The sequence below is a fragment of the Hibiscus syriacus genome, unplaced genomic scaffold (assembly GCF_006381635.1).
Source record: "Hibiscus syriacus cultivar Baekdansim isolate YM2019G1 unplaced genomic scaffold, ASM638163v2 tig00110557_pilon, whole genome shotgun sequence".
Taxonomy (NCBI): Eukaryota; Viridiplantae; Streptophyta; class Magnoliopsida; order Malvales; family Malvaceae; genus Hibiscus; species Hibiscus syriacus.
Genome location: NW_024062780.1, coordinates 1,966,562 through 1,983,251, shown reverse-complemented (window position 1 = coordinate 1,983,251; position 16,690 = coordinate 1,966,562). Strand labels below are relative to the sequence as shown.

Sequence of the window (16,690 nt, the reverse complement as noted above, 5' to 3'; positions counted from 1 at the left end):
GTGATTCACCATTAAATCCGATTTTATAGAATAAAAATTGACATCCAATATATATATAGCTTTTTATTTCGTAAAATAATGATCTAACTGAAAAAATATATATAGGTATATTACAACTAGCTTTAAACATAAAGAGATAATATATTATTATCTTGAATCAAATTAGCTCAAAAATTTTCATTTTAAATCTAAACTCATCTTATATTAAAAAAAATCTCAATAAAATTTTTAAAAAATCAACTTTATAAAATCGAAGCATAACTTATCGAATTAAAAAATGACCATCCATATATATATATATATATATATATATGATTTTTTTAATCATACATTAATCAGTTTATTAGTTATTATTTGTCAAAAAAAGGAAATTTTGTTGGTTTTTCACGTTACCCAAAATGTTGTCAATGATAACATGCAACATTGAATATCATCATTGATTTTTGTGTATACGTATTAATGGTAATAAAATTCCCAATTGATTTCCCAATGAGAAAATATTAAATGAAATTCCAAATTATTTTTTATTCATCTAAAAAATACAAAGTAATATATGTTCTAAAAATCGCTCAATCATTTGGTAATGGACGTTCGTACATTTGACATTTTTTGTACTCGAACTCGAAACCTCAAATTCTTATTTGTTTTCCCAATGAGAAATACTAAACGAAAATTCCGATTTCAAGAAATTATTTTTTATTAATATGAAGAAAATACAAAGTAATGTTTGTTCAAACTCTCAATCATTTGTAATGAATGTTTATACATCTGACATTTTTATATCGAAATCGTACTTCAAATTACCACCGATATTATTTAATTCGTGTTGATTTTAGTAAATTAAGAAGCAAATAAGTAATAGCAGATTATTATGATCTCTCCACGACATACCCTCTTCCATTTATAATATGTATTTGTTTGGTATATATACGTATACGTACAAAATAAAATCTAAAGAATCACATACCTCGGACATGTATATATATAAACATGCATTGTTTCATTTGTGATACAATTCAGTTTCATTGCAAGAATCGTACGGTAGATAATTGTTTTATTATGTCGCGTACTCTCCTTATTATTTAAAGGGTAAATTACGTGTTTAATATTTAAATTAATAATTTAATTCATTTTAATATTTAAACTTTCAATTTTTTCATAATCATATCTAACGCTCGTTCATTTAGATTTGTTTCGATCCGGTTTTTTAGATTAATTCATTTGGGTCCAAATCATGATAAGTAGATCACACTACTCGGAAGAAAACTTGGATACATCTCATAAGAGACTATATATATATATAGCTGGCTTGTTGTTGATTGCTTGTCTATTATTGATACGTTTAACTGAAGACCAAATGACGGTAAACTCTTAAAACAATTTACCATCTTAACTAGCTATTCTGATATTTCATGGATTCCCTAACTGGAAATACTACTAACCCATTGTATAAGATGGGGTTGGTAAGTTGATGACTGGTCTTGATCTTGGTCATCATGTTAATGCTGTTGGTAACCCCTTGTGATCCGATCCCGCTGTCTTTCAAGCCCTGTTAGCAATCATTTTCGAGACGCACTTATAAATTCGAGAGGGAAAAAATAATTTATTAATAAAAAAATGGTGATCTAAGAGTAAAAACTAATCCAAGTCTGGGTTGCTTTTGTTTACCTGGAATGGAAAATGATCTGGTCCACGAGCTGGTGCAGAATTGATCTGAACCGTCCCTGTCTCCATGGCATCACTGATGAGTATTGCTTTATTCACATCCTTGGTGAACACGCATCCCTGCATTTCACAATCCATATGGAATTGTTTAAGCCTGCTTTGATGGAAGAAACAGAGATGATCATCTTGCAACATTTTTGAAGTGCCTGGAGTCCGAAGTTGCTAGCATTGCAGTGGTGGATGCCTTCCTCGACGGAGTTGATCCTTATGACCGGTAAAACTGGTCCGAATGGTTCTTCCCATGCGATCCTCATACCGGGTCGAACGTTGTCTAACAACAATGGCCATATAAGATTGCCGTCTCTCTTGTACTCTTGACAGAATGTAGCTCCTTTCTCTTTGGCGTCCTTCACGAGTCCCTCGATGAAATTTGCAGACGACTCCGACACCACCGGAGTGATGTCCCAGTCATCCTCTGGCGCCCCGACGGTTAATTTCGCCACTTGCGCCTTCACCTTCTCCACCAGGACGTTAGCGATTGATTCCATCACCAATACGACCTTAACCGCTGTGCATCTTTGACCACTGTGGTAGTTGTACAAGCAAAAGAGTTTAACACTTGAACACCATGTTAGTGTCTAGTAGAAGTGAGAACAACTAATGTTGTTACCTGTAAGAGAATCCTCCTTTTATTATGTTAGCTGCAACCAAATCCAAGTCCACGTCCTCGAGGACGATGCACGCATCTTTTCCTCCCAGCTCCATCTGAAGAGGGATCATTCCTGCCTTCTTCGAGATAGCAATGCCGGTGTCTCCACCGGTGAAGCTACAAGGAAAAACGGAATACAAGTTACACATGGATGACTAGCTATGACGGAATACAAGTTACACATGGATGACTAGCTATGTAATGTGCCCACTATGGCCCGGAACTACCTTATTCAGTTAACCCCGGGATGCATAGTGAGGAAATCGCCAATCTCGGAGCCTTTCCCCGTCACACAACTGATTAGCCCTTTGGGGAAACCGGCCAAATGAAAGCACTGAACCATATGAAGAGCAGAAACAGCACCCTGTAGGAAGATTGCAAGAACTGCTTCAGATTGTGTTATGTCTCTCTCTACATGCGTTATCAGCTTGTATCATGTAAAAAGTACCTGCGTTGGTGGCTTGAGAACGAGAGAGTTTCCGGCAATCAATGCCGGTGCGATTTTCGAAACCGCCAAGTTGACTGGATAATTGAACGGTGGAATGGCTAGAATCACTCCAAGAGGAATCTGTTTACGTTTAAATTACAACTTTAAATCATGAACTACATCATCAAACATAAAAGACATGCAGCTTCCATATGCTGAAACATTTACCTTGGAGGTGAGGCAATATTTGGTTATCTGATTTCCAGGAAAACTATCAGATACCAAGAATTTCCCTTCACCTAGAATCCTTACCCCTTCTTCAGCAGTGTAAGAAATCAGATCCCCTGACCTCACAACCTTGATGGAATCATCATCAAAACCAGTTTCATTAACATGAGTTGGCTTCACTTCTGATTTCTGAATTGAAACCATTGCATAAGAACCAGGTTATATATATATATACCTCAGTAACTGCATCCTTGGCTGGTTTAGCAATTTCTTTAACCAGGCATTCAGCAATTGGTGCTTTATGCTCCTTTAAAATGGCAGCAGCTTTATGAAGGAGCTCAGCTCGCTTCCAAAGTGGTGTCTTAGCCCATGATTTCTGTGCTGTTTTTGCTGATTCCATAACTCTGTTCACTTCCTCTTGTGTACAAGCTGTTTCACCACCACTATCAAAAGTAAAAACAAAGCTGAAGCACATGCATGTATAGCAAAAAACATTGGTTTTTACAAGTTTAGCTGTTTCAACCTTGAATCTTGTACTGAGTCTTCCTGGTGGTTGGGTTGATGATTACAGCACTTTTTCCAGAAGAAGATTTCTTCCATTCTCCGTCAGCATAGTACTTGTAAACATCTCCTTCCAATACATCTGCAAGCACACCGGTCCCTGCCATTGTTGAAGCAAAAAAAGCTCACTGACCCAGCAAAGGAAACCTACTTGTTTCTTGGATTTGGTCACCCAAAGGGCAAAAAACCAAAGAAACTATAGTGAAAAGTGAGGCAACAAGTGTCTGGTAATGTTATACATATGTAAACACATAGGGAAGAAGAGTTTGGTTTTTAGGTGGTTCACATTCTGCCAAGTTTGAAGTTAATGGTTCCGACAATTTTCTGCTGACCACACATTTGTTAGCCATCAAACTTATATTCATTTTACTCCTCGGGGAAAAAAAATTGCAGAAATGTAGGAATATATTCACTTTACTTATACATTAGAATTTAGACATAAAACTTATTACAGAATCAGATATGGCACTATGACTTGATTATGAAGCTATAAATGTTTGGGTTATAAATGGTACAAAATTGAGTTAATAAGACTCAAACATGATCATTGAAGATTAAGATGAATTTTGGGTTTGCTGAAAAGATTTCCTTTTTATTGGTTATAAATTGGATGTGGTTGAAAAACCATGTGGGTCTCGGAGTGGGATCAACTTAAGATGCAAGCCACAAACTAAGAGTAGGAGGGGCAGATGGTGTGAATGATGGGTCAGGCACAGTGGACCACATGCCTCCGTGCTAATAAAGCCGACTGACCCACTTTGTGTCGATGGACCTTACTCCTTTCATTTATAGAAGCTAAAAGCCCATCAAATATTTATCATGAGCTTCCAATTAATATAGCCCGAAAGTCTGATCTAATCCGACATAATATCTTAAATTTCTCTTATATATTTAGAAGTAGGGTAAATTTGAGTTTTGGGGGAAAGAAAAGGAAAAAATAAAGTAACGAAGATGATTTTTTTTATAAAGAATCCGAAACTGTATCATTTTGGTATATATTTGAGTTTTTCAAAAATACGTCGTTTTGACTCTTATATCATATCATAACATCTTTAAATAACGACAAAGTAACCAAAATAAATGTAATTTTAAATTTCAATGAGCAAATTAAAAAAATTGAAGATACAATGAATAAAATAAGAGAGTTAAATTCAGTAAAAAACGATATAATTTACCATTAGAGATAATTATAATAATATTTTCTTTTATATTATTTTTCAACTAAGTCTTTATTTTACTTAACAAAAATGAATAATATATATAGGGTTATAATCCACTTACATTAAAGTTTCACTTTTTTAAGATTGTTAGATGAAGGGAAATGAAAGATTGTGATTAACTCAATTTTTTCCAGTAAATATTTTCTCATTTCTTATTGTTAATCTCAGACTTTGATTTACACAAATCTAATGATCATAAAAAGGTGAAACTTTTTAATTTTACACTATATAATTGGGTCCTAACCTATATATGATCAGGTCGGATGCAAACTGACCTAAAAGAGCGATCAAGTTTTGAATTGGGTGGTGCCCTTCTAAATCTGAACCAAATCAGGTGTAGGTGGAGAGGTTTAATTTTCAGGTTAGGTTTGGGTGGGCCAAAAATCTAACCCGACCCATGACTATCCTTGAAAAGATGAGACCTGCTGATAATATAATATTATTTTTATATAAAAACATACAAGCAGAAAGTGCATAACACATTTAGTTTAATTGAATCTCCTCAAATTCTACCAAGAAACCTTCCCTCTTTTACTCAATCCTTGTGCTGCTGAACAACTTCCACGGATTCGTGTTGTTCGCCGTAATCCTGCACGAAAAAGAACTATAAAATCCTAAGAATCATAAGTATAGAGCATGCATTGCCAAGAAACAAATATTGTTATACGACAATGTACTTTGGTATATATGTCCATACCTTCACAACCACTCAAGAGCAACCAACTACCTTCCGCGCTTTCCCTTCGGAATCAATCTTACACAACTGCATGCAGAGATGAAGCGCAATTAGCATTTCAAGCAGTCTCTTTCGGTCAGGTGACATAATTAGTAGTACTAATATTCACTGAGGAACACTTTCCATAGTCGAAGGCGTATGTAGGTGAACGACAATTCATGTTGTTAAGTCATACAATACAAAGGTTCATAGGTTGAGGATACAGTCTCATGGAAAACAAATGCATGAGTTGGACATTTCCAAATTAAGAACAAGGAACAAGCATCAGACAGTACCCGCAGAACGTTTGGAAATGCAAGGAAATGATCAAAGAACATAAATGAGCGATAGTACGTTATTTACACCAGGCCACTCGCCAAGGGTCTTTGAACTAGGCGCACGTAACACTTTTAACATTATGGTCAGGACAGAGTGCCTTGGTCACAGTCATCAGGCTAGAATACAAAGAATGACATTGTGCTTCTCGATCGCCTTGGCAGCTTCATGTAAGCCATGAGCAAGCCTGCCGTGAGCTCGCGACTTGCTCACCACAAGGGGCAAGGTAGTGTTGATGTCCATTGGCTCACCAGGAGCGGTTGGTGCCTCGGGTTGGGCAACCGCAGCTTCTTCTCTGCAAAAGCCATAGGCAAGAGCACGACATAAATACAGGAAGAGGATGCAATCTTTCAAAGAAACACAAGGAGGTGGTTAAACTGACGAGGTAGGAACGAAATGGAATCACAATAAGACTTATTGACAAGATATACTATCTGAAACTCCTACCGATGCAAAAAAAAAAGGGGGTAAACCCATTTAGTACCTAAATCTATCGTTTTTGTTCGTTTATTACCTAAACTTTCAATTTTTTTAAAATCATACTAACGTTTCACTTTTGTACCCGTTAAAATTTTAACATTAATTTTGTTTTTTTCCCCGAAAGTTTATGTACTAAAATGGAACAAATTTTAGTTAGATACTAAAACTTTAAGTTTTAAACGGAGATGTACTAAAATAAAACAAAAAATAAATTTTAAATATGGTTTTGAAAAAATTGAATGTTTAGGTAGTAAAACAGACCAAAACAAATTGTTTAGGTACTCAAAACGTAATTTACCCAAAAATAACCAGCAAGATCTTAAGGTACTTTGCATATCTAACAAATATGAAAGAGAAGCAAAATAAATAGGCAACTTTTCAACAGCAAAAACAAACAAACAAACAGTGCAACCCATATTATCATACAAAACCCAAAGTCTAAATCGGGAAAATTCAAACAATTTGAAGCAACATGGAGATGATAAAACAAATCCAACAAGACGATCGAGTTTCGTGGAAATAACACGGGTATTATATTAAATATGGCATTGACTGTTGAAAGAGTTGTCACTTACCCTGACATTTTCTAAGCTGACGATGGGATCGGAGGTTCTGCTTCCGGGAGCAAAAGAGAAAAACAAAGTGAAACAATTCGATATTTCAGCAAATATAAAAGTGAAAGTTAGAGAGAAAAAAATGAATACCCAAGAATTGGGGGAAGCTGGCCTGAGAGTAGAGAATCTGAAGAGCTAAGCTGCTAGATGGCGGAGGACTGCAAAGTAGAACAAATTCAGGGTTTTTGCTTCTTTTTCAGGGTCAGAAAAAACATAATAAAAATGGATAAAATTTAGAGTAAACTTTATCTAGTATCTAAATTATTAATTTTGATTCGTTTTAGTATATAAACTTTTAATATTTTTAAAATCATATCTAAGTTTAGTTTTTATTTCATTTTAGTATCTATAGTAAAAACTTAACTCTTTTAATACTTAAACTATTAGTTTTGGTTCGTTTTAGTACCTAAACTTTCAATATTTTCAAAATTTAACATTAAATTTTGAACATGATATTAAAATGAAATAAAAACTAAAGTTTTTAACGACGATACTAAACGAAACAAAAAATAAACTTTAAATATTTTTTTAAAGTTTAAGTACTAAATAGATAAGATTAATAATTTAAGTATTAAACACATAATTTATCGTAAAATTAAAAAAAACGTTGTTGCCACGATCCAACCTAAACCAAACCCAACGGTTAGGCCCAGCCCAAAAAATTATAATCAAAGTTTCATACAGTTGGAAATAAAACCCGATCTTATAAAATCGAGTCGAGAACTTGATATCCATCCGATCCAAGTTTCATGCTCATCCTTTAATACATATCAAGTTTAGATCATAACAAGATAACTTGTCAATATAGTGTTTAATAGGATTACTGGTGATGAAAATGAATTTCACAAACGGAGTTGTATTAATATTATCTATTATTTTTAGAGTTTAAAACTATATATTTTAGAATTTAAATTAACTTAAATATTGTTAATTTTACAAATTTACATCTAAATATAAAAAATTACAACTTTAATAGAAAATTTTGAGCATTTTTCTTTATATTTAGGGTAAATTACACAGTTAGTACCTAAATTATCAATTCTGATCCGTTTTAGTACCTAAACTTTCATTTTTTTCGAAATCATATCTAACATTTAGTTCTCATTTCATTTTAATATCCCGCCATTAGAAAAATAACACGTTTAATACTTAAACTATTAATTTTGGTATGATTTAATACATAAACTATTAATTTTGGTCTGATTTAATACCTAAACATTCATTTTTTTTCTTCAAACCTTAACGTTAAATTTTGAATGAGCGTACTAAAATGAAACAAAAACTAAAATTTTTAACGACGAAATACTAAAATGAAACAAAAACAAAACTCAACTTAGGTATGAATTTTAAAAGATTAAAATATTTAGATATTAAAACAGACTAAAACTAATATTTTAAATACTAAATGTTTAATTTACCTTGGTTTCTAATACCAAAAACCTGCTTTGCCTTCCTTGTAATTTAAAGCGGCTTTTGTTGGATACTTTCATCTCACTCGCTACAAATCTTATGGGAAAAGAATACAAAAATGTTTAGAATAAACTTTCCGAGAAAACAAATTCAAAATATATTCCACGAGACAAACAAACTCAAAATATATTCCACGAGACAAACAAACTCGTATTCTCCTGGGTAATAATCCAATACGAGGGCATTTTACTTTTACCTCACTTGCGGGAATCTCTTGCAACCATAAAAGAAAATAATATACAAGCCATCACTAATTGGCTGATCCATGTTAGATTAAGGACGCAGCTGAAGTTCGTTGTTCAATCATCGTGTCGCGGACATGGGCAACGACGGATAACATTCAACCTAACCTCGCTTCTCTTTGCAAAACCTGTTTCAAGCAGTAATATGGATGTAATAAGTCGATGTGCTACGACACAGAATGTTATGCAGAACAAGTAGGAAATACATATTCTGAGGAAACTAATAGCCACGTGGTGCACTTTGGGGTCTAGATGCCTCCTTCCTATATTGTTCCAACTCTTCATTTTCGATAAAATATGTCCAACGGCTGTATATGACACATAGTCAAACATGGATATATTGGACATAGAGCTGTATCAGTCAACTTTGTGTCCAAGCAGAGCATAGCCTTCTTCAAATATAGCAGAGGGAACAAAAAAAAAATATTTGGACCTTCATCCTTCGGATTGCCATGATGATGATGTTAGGATTGAAGTAGACTACCGTGGAAATGGACAGCAGCAGTGCCACAAAATTTTCAAAAGAAGCAGACGCTTGCATAGCCAGCTGAATGTAGTTTAGCAAAACATGGACAAAACTGTATTGTTATCTGCCTAAATTTCTTCTTCTTTTTCCTCATATCTCTTGGTACTTATTTGACCCTTTACCAGTATTTTCATATTATTTTCGGGTAAGGAGGTAATTTGATCTCACTGAGATTTAAAATTTTGAATAAATTTCCAGTCCTAAACAAATTAAGAAGAAAAATACACTGATAACATTCATGAACCATAAACATAAAACCAAGCATCAAATACTTTCATCACAACCACTCTTGGGCAAGCCAGACTTCGACTAATGAGGGAATATCAGATGCAAGAGCATAATACTAGTCATTACCTCTTCAGCGAACTTTATCAAGATAGTTGTCCGAGGTCTATGCAGTCCCTCCATGGGTACAAAATGAGCTGTTACTACTGCTGGAAATCCTGCCCCATCCAAAACACCCTTCCAACCAAAAAATTGAGTCTATAAGAACTTCCACCAGATGATTAATTATTTATACAAAAAATGAATGCAGCACTTACTCTCACTATTCCAGCAACAAATGCCCCACAATTAAAGGTCCCCATGTCTTTTGGAACTGAAATAAACCTACAATGCAAACAGACCAGTTGGTTATTAATACGGAACTAGATGTCAAATTGGTAGAAACAATTGCATTATAAGAGTAAGTGATGAAAAGTGCATAACTTGTTCACAAGGAGGTCCTTCTCACTGATCATGTATTCGTCTTCATGTTCAGTGCCCTTCTCAAGTGAATCAGCCACCTTAGTACAAAAAAGGGCTGGTAAGTGGTAAGACGAGCACTAAATTTGAGATTACACTGATTTTAAGAATCTGCCACGTGTTAGTCAGCCAGATTTATCATGCCTTGATACTTCTAGGAAACTTAACAAATTCCGTATGACAATATCATCAAACTTTCAATTGTTTCCCGAGTTGACAAGATTGTTACCTTTCCAAATAGCACCTTCCAGACAGTGCTGTGCACAAAAGATAAAATACCCAACAATCGTGTCTCTCTTCTGTTTCCCTGTGGCATAAAAGAGAATATACATATATGAAATTAAAAAGCATAGGTTCATAGTACCAGTGCTGACACCATAGAAGAGTGGACGTGTTCAAATAAGCACAGATCTATGAAAACACATTGCTAAATCCAGAAACAAAATATGAAAGCAAAATTAATTGAGATGCCACGACCAGGCAAATAAGGTAAGTGAGGCCAGCATCCTTGTATTACACCTGATTAATTATAAGAACCAAGACTACTTTAAGAATGTAGATGCCCAACTTGCCGGTAATACCTTGAGAATGCTAGTGAAGAATAAAAGAGAACTTCAAGCATAGTCAATGAATGTGTTGTACCTTATCTCTATGGCATAAAAGTTCAAGAACTCGAGCCCCAACCGCATACCCAGCATCCTCCAGCCTGACCAATGACCATGAATGATATTAGATTCATTGACTGAATCAAGCATCATTCCAAGATTTGTTTTAATGTGAAATAAGGAGCTTTGGTCTATTCTAGAAATCTTCTACAAATAATCCGATCTCAAGATCAGTCAGCAATAATAAGACTACTATCAAACATAACAAATACCTTCTTTCTAATTCAGCAATGTTGTCAACCTGTGTTTGATTGTATTGAACAAGCTCAGAAAACAAGAATGCAAACGCACTTAAGCTAACCTGCAATGGAAGCACAACAATTAACAGTTTGAATTTAGACTCCAAATTGGATAAAATAAACCCCATAAAAGCTACTCATGTTTTGGTTTATGTGAACTTTTATATTTTCTAAATAATCTTCTCACGGAATTTTTCTCAGACTAATTTGTGTCACTGAATCATAATTTCTCAGCTAATTTAATGGCTAGGAATTTGAATGAACTTTTTAAACAACTAAAATAAGGAAAAAGAAAAAGCATGTTTCTAGTTTAAACTTCATATCACATTTTCATACATAGCATAGGAAGAATACAGAAGCGAAGCAGATGAGCGTGAGCGAACCTCTTGTTTGCCCTTGCTGAGGGGCTTCTCAAGGATGTTTGAGTATTGCTTTATCTTCCCAGCTCCAATCATTTTCTACGGGAAAAAATATTATTTTCTGTTTGGCTGCTAGAAAACTGCAGACAAAAAGGTATCATCCATCAGGTGTGTTAAACGAAGGGCAAGTATGCATGCACTTCACTGTGAAGTCCATTTTGAACAATTGAAGAATTTAATTGTGATAAATCAGCTGATTGGATTTACTAAGTTATGCAATAAAGATTTGGGGATCCTTGAGCATTTGTTTATTATTTCCACGGCCTTGGTACTAATTACTTAGTTTTGTGGTTCACAGTCATGGGAGCACGACACATCACTGATCCAGAGCAAGATAAAGCCAATTAGTCTTTGCCGATCAAATGGTAAATAATGCAGCCATAGACAACCCATCTAACTAATATCGTCATGATCAAGCAGAGAAATGAACTTTTTTTTTCTGGGATTCCAATAAAACCCAGAAATTCGTACGAGGAAAAAAAGCTTAATATTCTAAACGATTACCACGATATTGCAGAGAAAAGTGACAATCAATTTTCAAATAAGTATTAGCACATTATGAATTAATAAACACGAACTATTTGTTTCATAGGAGTACCTGATTACAGGATGAGTCTTGGGATTTCTCAACGATCTGAGGAAGCGAAGTCTTGAGATGAAAAAAACCAAATGAATCAACCTATATAATGAAATTAAATTGGGTTCAGTTGAAAAAATCTTAGGCCTTTTATCCTTAGTTTAAATTACACATTTAATACATAATCTATCAGTTTCGATCTATTTAGTACCTAAAATTTAAATTTTTAAAATCATGCCTAACGTTTAGTTTTTATTTCGTTTTAGTACTCTGCCGTTAGAAACTACTGCGTTTAGTACCTAAACTATCAATTCTGTCTGTTTTAGTACCTAAACTTTTAATCTTTTCAAAATTTAATATTAAATTTTGAATGAGATACTAAAATGAAATAAAAAATAAAATTTTTTACAACAAGTACTAAAATGAAATAAAAACTAAATTTTAGGTATAGTTTTAAAAAATAAAAATTTAGGTACTGAAACAAACTAAAACTGATAGTTTAGATATTAAACAAATAATTACCCTTCTATTTATGATCAGCTGGACTTTGCAACTTAAAAAACGATTGGGCCTCACCACTTTGTTTGGGCTTGAAAAATATTTTTCATCCTAAAACCTTTGTTAAAAGGGTTAATTACCGAATTGATCAATTTCCTTTTATATTTATATATTTTTCTATTGTATTTATATATATATATATATACACACACACTACCTAATCAATATATATATATATATATATATATATATATATATATATTTCAATCACTTACGTTAGGTTTTATTGAATTTAGGTCACTTACATTACCAATTATTATATTTGGTCATTAAGTTCTACTTGTTTGGTGATGTGGTACGTTAGTTAAAATGGGTTAATTTTTAGTGACCCCTGAACTATAGATATAATATTAATTTGATCATAAACTTTAGATGAAATCATTTTAACCCTTAAAATTTAGATAAAATATTAATTTGATCATTGAATTCGATTAAGGTCTCTTGTCGTCGATCACCACTCACTATCGTCGTCGTCGATCGCCATCGACTGTCGTATCTTAAAATTTACAACCTATTATTTTTTGACCTCTTGAGCATGAATCTATTGTTCATTTTACCTTAAAATATCTCAAACTCAACAAAATCTAACTAAGAATCTTTCTACTTGCTTTAAAATTAAAGAAAAATCGAGGTGGTTTCAAACAAATTACCCTCGAAGTAGAATTTTCAGGGGATAAAGTGAAAATCAAAGGAACAAGTTTGTAGCAAGATAAGGTGCCAATGAAATTGAAAATAAATAAAAAGTTTTTATTTATTTTCAATTTTTTGATCAACCTTTGGTGTACATGTACATAAATTCCATATAAATGCATCTGTTAGGATCAGAATGGTACAAAATATGAGAAATAGATCAATCATGCCGTTATAGTTTATAAAGTTGAGTGCTACATTGAGAGTAGTAAGCCGAGTGCCATAAATGCTGCTACACAAACATCAAACTTGCCGGGATCGCCATGCTTGAAGGAGCCGGCGCAGGTGCACCGGGGGGACCCGGTGGCGAATTAGATCCGCCGGCTGTTGGAGCTTTAACCGGCGGTATTGGAGGGGAAGCAAGATCTTTAACATCAAGTGGCTGACTTGGTTGTTGAACTGCTGGCAGTGTGTTTTCAGGAATTTCCTGAAGCAATGCACCTACTTTAGCTGGTAAGATGGCAACGTCTGCATTCATATCGACACACGAACTCCCTGCAACCACCGAGACCGAAAAGGTTTAACGCGTGTATTCGAACTCGAGACTCGGATTAAGTTCTTTATGGTGGAAGTAAGTACTCACTCAAATATCTGCTGGCTGTTGCAGGGAACTCTGTTACGAACCCATCAACGTTTAATTCTACATTGTAAGTGGCAAGCTCCATGGTTGGATCCGCATAGAAATCGAATGGGATCGCGACAAATTCATTCCTCATGACCGAGACGTAAACCGAGACGTTCACGTCATGCATCTCCTTGAGAACGTTTGTTGTAGCCTTGGTGAAGCCACCTTCATTTATTTCTATCAAGGAAGGTCTTGGTACAACAACTGCATCTGCAAATTTCTTGATCTCTTCGGGTACCGATTTAGCGACCTTGCTGATCGGATTCTTCAAATGTAACAATCTTTTGTAACCAAGATCACTCGAGTATTTCTTTAGTACCGAACTGTTATCTGATTGGATCATGACTTTTACTTTGTCTAAGCTTGCATTCTTCAATGCTTTGTTCACTGTATCTATAATGTCAAGACCCTTCTTTGATGCTAAGTAAGCAGCATTCTGCAGGCAACTCAATTAATAATCATATGTTCATCAAATAACCGAAATTCGACAGAATTTTCATATAGGTTAATGATTGTATATCTTACTTCTATGTTGATTAGAACTCCTTCAACTTCTTTTGTCTTGGCAAACTCCAAAAAGTCATTTAGAGTCATGAATTTTCCTTTGTTTTTGGCCGCAGGGTTTCTGTAGTAGCCGGTCCTTTGTCCAAAAGGGCTGTACATTTGAGCTGAAGAACGACGGATAACGTTAACGAGACCGCTAAAACATTGTAAGATACGATAACATTGGTGTTAAATAAGCTTACGTTTCAAGGTCTGGATCTCGGCCCACGTAAGATCGAACGAGAAAACTCCTTTATCCTTTTGAACTTCAGGAACTAAGGAAGATTTGGACATGAAGGTAGGCATTGCAGTAGTATCCCCTGTCAGATCAGCTGAATCTGAACAGAAGGCGACTCCATCTTTCGACAATTGGACCGAGCAATCTATAATATCAGCTCCATCGTTTACTGCCCGCTCATAAGCCAGATCGGTGCAACCGGGATACACCCCACTCGCTCCATTGTGAGTTATAATCAAAGTTTTCACTGTAAAGCCACAAAATCATAGGGAGACATTAGTACATACATAAAGGTCTGGTACTCATTCAAAGGATTCCAACTTAGCTTTTACATTGCTTTTCCTTTTTGGTTTCGTTAGTTGCAAAGCATGCTGCATCAAAAAGACCATGTGGAAGGGTTAATCTCAACCTCAGAGTATAATGCAGGCTTATTATATTCGTGCTATAAGCTCACCGATGGCGTTTGATGCTATAGGGGAGAAATCTGTAACCAACCCATCGACCGTGAATTCCGGATAGTTAACGTAATTCAAGATCTCGGCCGTCGGGTCGTAACTATAATTGTGACTTATCATTTGATCATTTGACAAACCAGAAGCATACACTTCAAGGCCAGCCTTGTGAGCATCGGTCACAAGGGTAGTTGGTTTATGCAAGTAGTTATTTTCACCAACAGGCCATATGAACTCTTTGGGAACCATAATCCCGGTTGCAAAGGCTTTGATGGCATTAAGATCCTTCAATATGTCGCTATATTTCTTGTTCTCGGTCGGTTCGACCACATCCTGTCCGAGGCACACGAAGATGAAACTTATCTCCTTGGGAGCCCTCTTCTTCATATTCCTCAAGAAACCAATCTCAGGAGACGAAATGTAATTTATGCCCTTAAATCCTATGGTCTTTTCAATATAATTTGACATACTGAGTTTGTTTGCAGTATAGAAAGCATCATACTGCAATACACATGATAAAACAGATGAATCAGTGCACTGCAGAAAGCATCATCATACATTCATACTACAATACAGATAACATGAGAGAAATATCGAACCTGGACATTCAACCAAAAGAATTCTGGTTTAGCTTCTCTGACTTCATAAATGGTCCCTACCGGAAGTTGATTGTCGAACGCACTCGGTCGAGACAACACACTTTGAATCACTGTCGACACGACAAAGCCGACGATCTTAAACCATTCATGTTCGAGTGAAATATGCAGGGGCAGGCAAAGCTCAAGCAAACTTACTTGAGACGTTGTTCAGTATAACTTGAGATGCGAAATCCTTGGCAAACCAACCCTTAACATCATGTCCATTGATATTGTAGGTCTTGGAATCTTTGGGGAAGAGCTCCGCGATGTTTGTCGAGTTATCGAGCCTGATATCCGTCACGCATATGCCGACGCTGTCTCTCGTCAGCTGCAGGTTGCATAACAAAGCCACATCCGTGTACCGTAATTGCAAGGCCATGTCGTTTGCAAGTGCCGTCGATTCAGGGAAAAGTCCCGAGAATCCTCCTCGCGCGATCACAAGGGGCGGGTATCCTGTAAACCGCCCATTATCGTCGATTAATCGACGAACGAAAACATATTATCAATAGAAAAATATCGCTTTAATAACGTTACCGCTTAAGGTTGGCCATTTCCTTGGAGCAGCCGCAGGCTTTGCAGGTTCAACACCGTCGGATTGTGCCAAAGAGGCTTGGACCAACAGGGATATCAAAATCAAACACCTGATCATTTTGCCACCAAAAATCCTGCAAATTAATAAAAAAGTACATGAAATTGTAAAAATTTCATTTATCAACCCCTCGATTCGTCCTTGTTTAACTTACACCATTAAAAAAAACAGCAACTGATCATCTTTATATCCTGCTACAATGTTTCTTTTTTTATTTATATTTTTTTAATATTTATTGATCAAATCAAACCCCATTTTTTGTAAAAAGAAACCCATCATCATCATCATCATCAAGCTTACCTGGACTTACAAATAGATTGATTATATGTGCAATAAGAACATTCCCTTGTCAAGTTTCTGATAAACTATGAAAGAAACTCTCGAAGGGAATGCAATGTAATAAAAGAACAAGAAAAGGAAGAGGTAGGGAGAGGTTAACCGGTTCCAAGGTTTTGTTTTTGATAACTCCCTTGCAAGCTTTTCGCATTAATAGCTGGTCATAATTTATTTCCCTGAACCA

At 35.2% G+C, this 16,690-nt stretch overlaps 2 protein-coding genes and 2 pseudogenes across 3 annotated transcripts; all 4 read right to left on the bottom strand.

The window, feature by feature from the left end:
- Positions 1 to 1,437: 1,437 nt before the first annotated feature.
- Positions 1,438 to 3,778, bottom strand: LOC120132002 (annotated as a pseudogene).
- A 1,546-nt stretch (positions 3,779 to 5,324) lies between these two features.
- LOC120132007 lies at positions 5,325 to 7,132 on the bottom strand (annotated as a pseudogene).
- Positions 7,133 to 8,545: 1,413 nt separating this feature from the next.
- On the bottom strand, positions 8,546 to 11,940 carry LOC120132011 (trafficking protein particle complex subunit 5-like). Of its 2 annotated transcripts, none has more exons than XM_039148861.1 (9): positions 11,859 to 11,940; positions 11,225 to 11,340; positions 10,815 to 10,903; positions 10,580 to 10,643; positions 10,167 to 10,244; positions 9,902 to 9,978; positions 9,736 to 9,802; positions 9,548 to 9,655; positions 8,546 to 8,795 (listed from the first exon to the last, which is right to left on the bottom strand). In XM_039148861.1, exons 2-9 carry the CDS (start codon positions 11,294 to 11,296, stop codon positions 8,766 to 8,768), a joined length of 585 nt encoding a protein of 194 aa, XP_039004792.1. In that variant the 5' UTR covers positions 11,297 to 11,340; positions 11,859 to 11,940; the 3' UTR covers positions 8,546 to 8,765. The 2 variants fall into 2 exon arrangements, with proteins under 2 accessions (XP_039004792.1, XP_039004794.1); XM_039148863.1 differs by having other exon boundaries at positions 11,225 to 11,299; positions 11,859 to 11,883.
- Positions 11,941 to 13,176: 1,236 nt separating this feature from the next.
- On the bottom strand, positions 13,177 to 16,236 carry LOC120132013 (glycerophosphodiester phosphodiesterase GDPDL6-like). Its single transcript, XM_039148864.1, has 9 exons — positions 16,116 to 16,236; positions 15,738 to 16,034; positions 15,543 to 15,652; positions 14,946 to 15,444; positions 14,824 to 14,862; positions 14,457 to 14,738; positions 14,236 to 14,378; positions 13,669 to 14,146; positions 13,177 to 13,580 (listed from the first exon to the last, which is right to left on the bottom strand). Exons 1-9 carry the CDS (start codon positions 16,228 to 16,230, stop codon positions 13,318 to 13,320), a joined length of 2,226 nt encoding a protein of 741 aa, XP_039004795.1. The 5' UTR covers positions 16,231 to 16,236; the 3' UTR covers positions 13,177 to 13,317.
- Between the last annotated feature and the right edge of the window lie 454 nt (positions 16,237 to 16,690).

Bases quoted from the DNA above. Each gene is read 5' to 3' on its own strand.
- LOC120132011 (XM_039148861.1), bottom strand. From the start codon at position 11,296: ATGATTGGAGCTGGGAAGATAAAGCAATACTCAAACATCCTTGAGAAG. The intron at 9,979-10,166 runs GTAACAATCTTG...TTTTGTACTAAG, and splicing joins GGAAGGTGCTATTTGGAAAG to GTGGCTGATTCACTTGAGAA. The intron at 8,796-9,547 runs GTAATGACTAGT...TGCTTGAAACAG, and splicing joins TGATAAAGTTCGCTGAAGAG to GTTTTGCAAAGAGAAGCGAG.
- LOC120132013 (XM_039148864.1), bottom strand. From the start codon at position 16,230: ATGATCAGGTGTTTGATTTTGATATCCCTGTTGGTCCAAGCCTCTTTG. The intron at 15,653-15,737 runs GTAAGTTTGCTT...TCGTGTCGACAG, and splicing joins TATACTGAACAACGTCTCAA to TGATTCAAAGTGTGTTGTCT. The intron at 14,863-14,945 runs GTGAGCTTATAG...TTTTTGATGCAG, and splicing joins TATAGCATCAAACGCCATCG to CATGCTTTGCAACTAACGAA.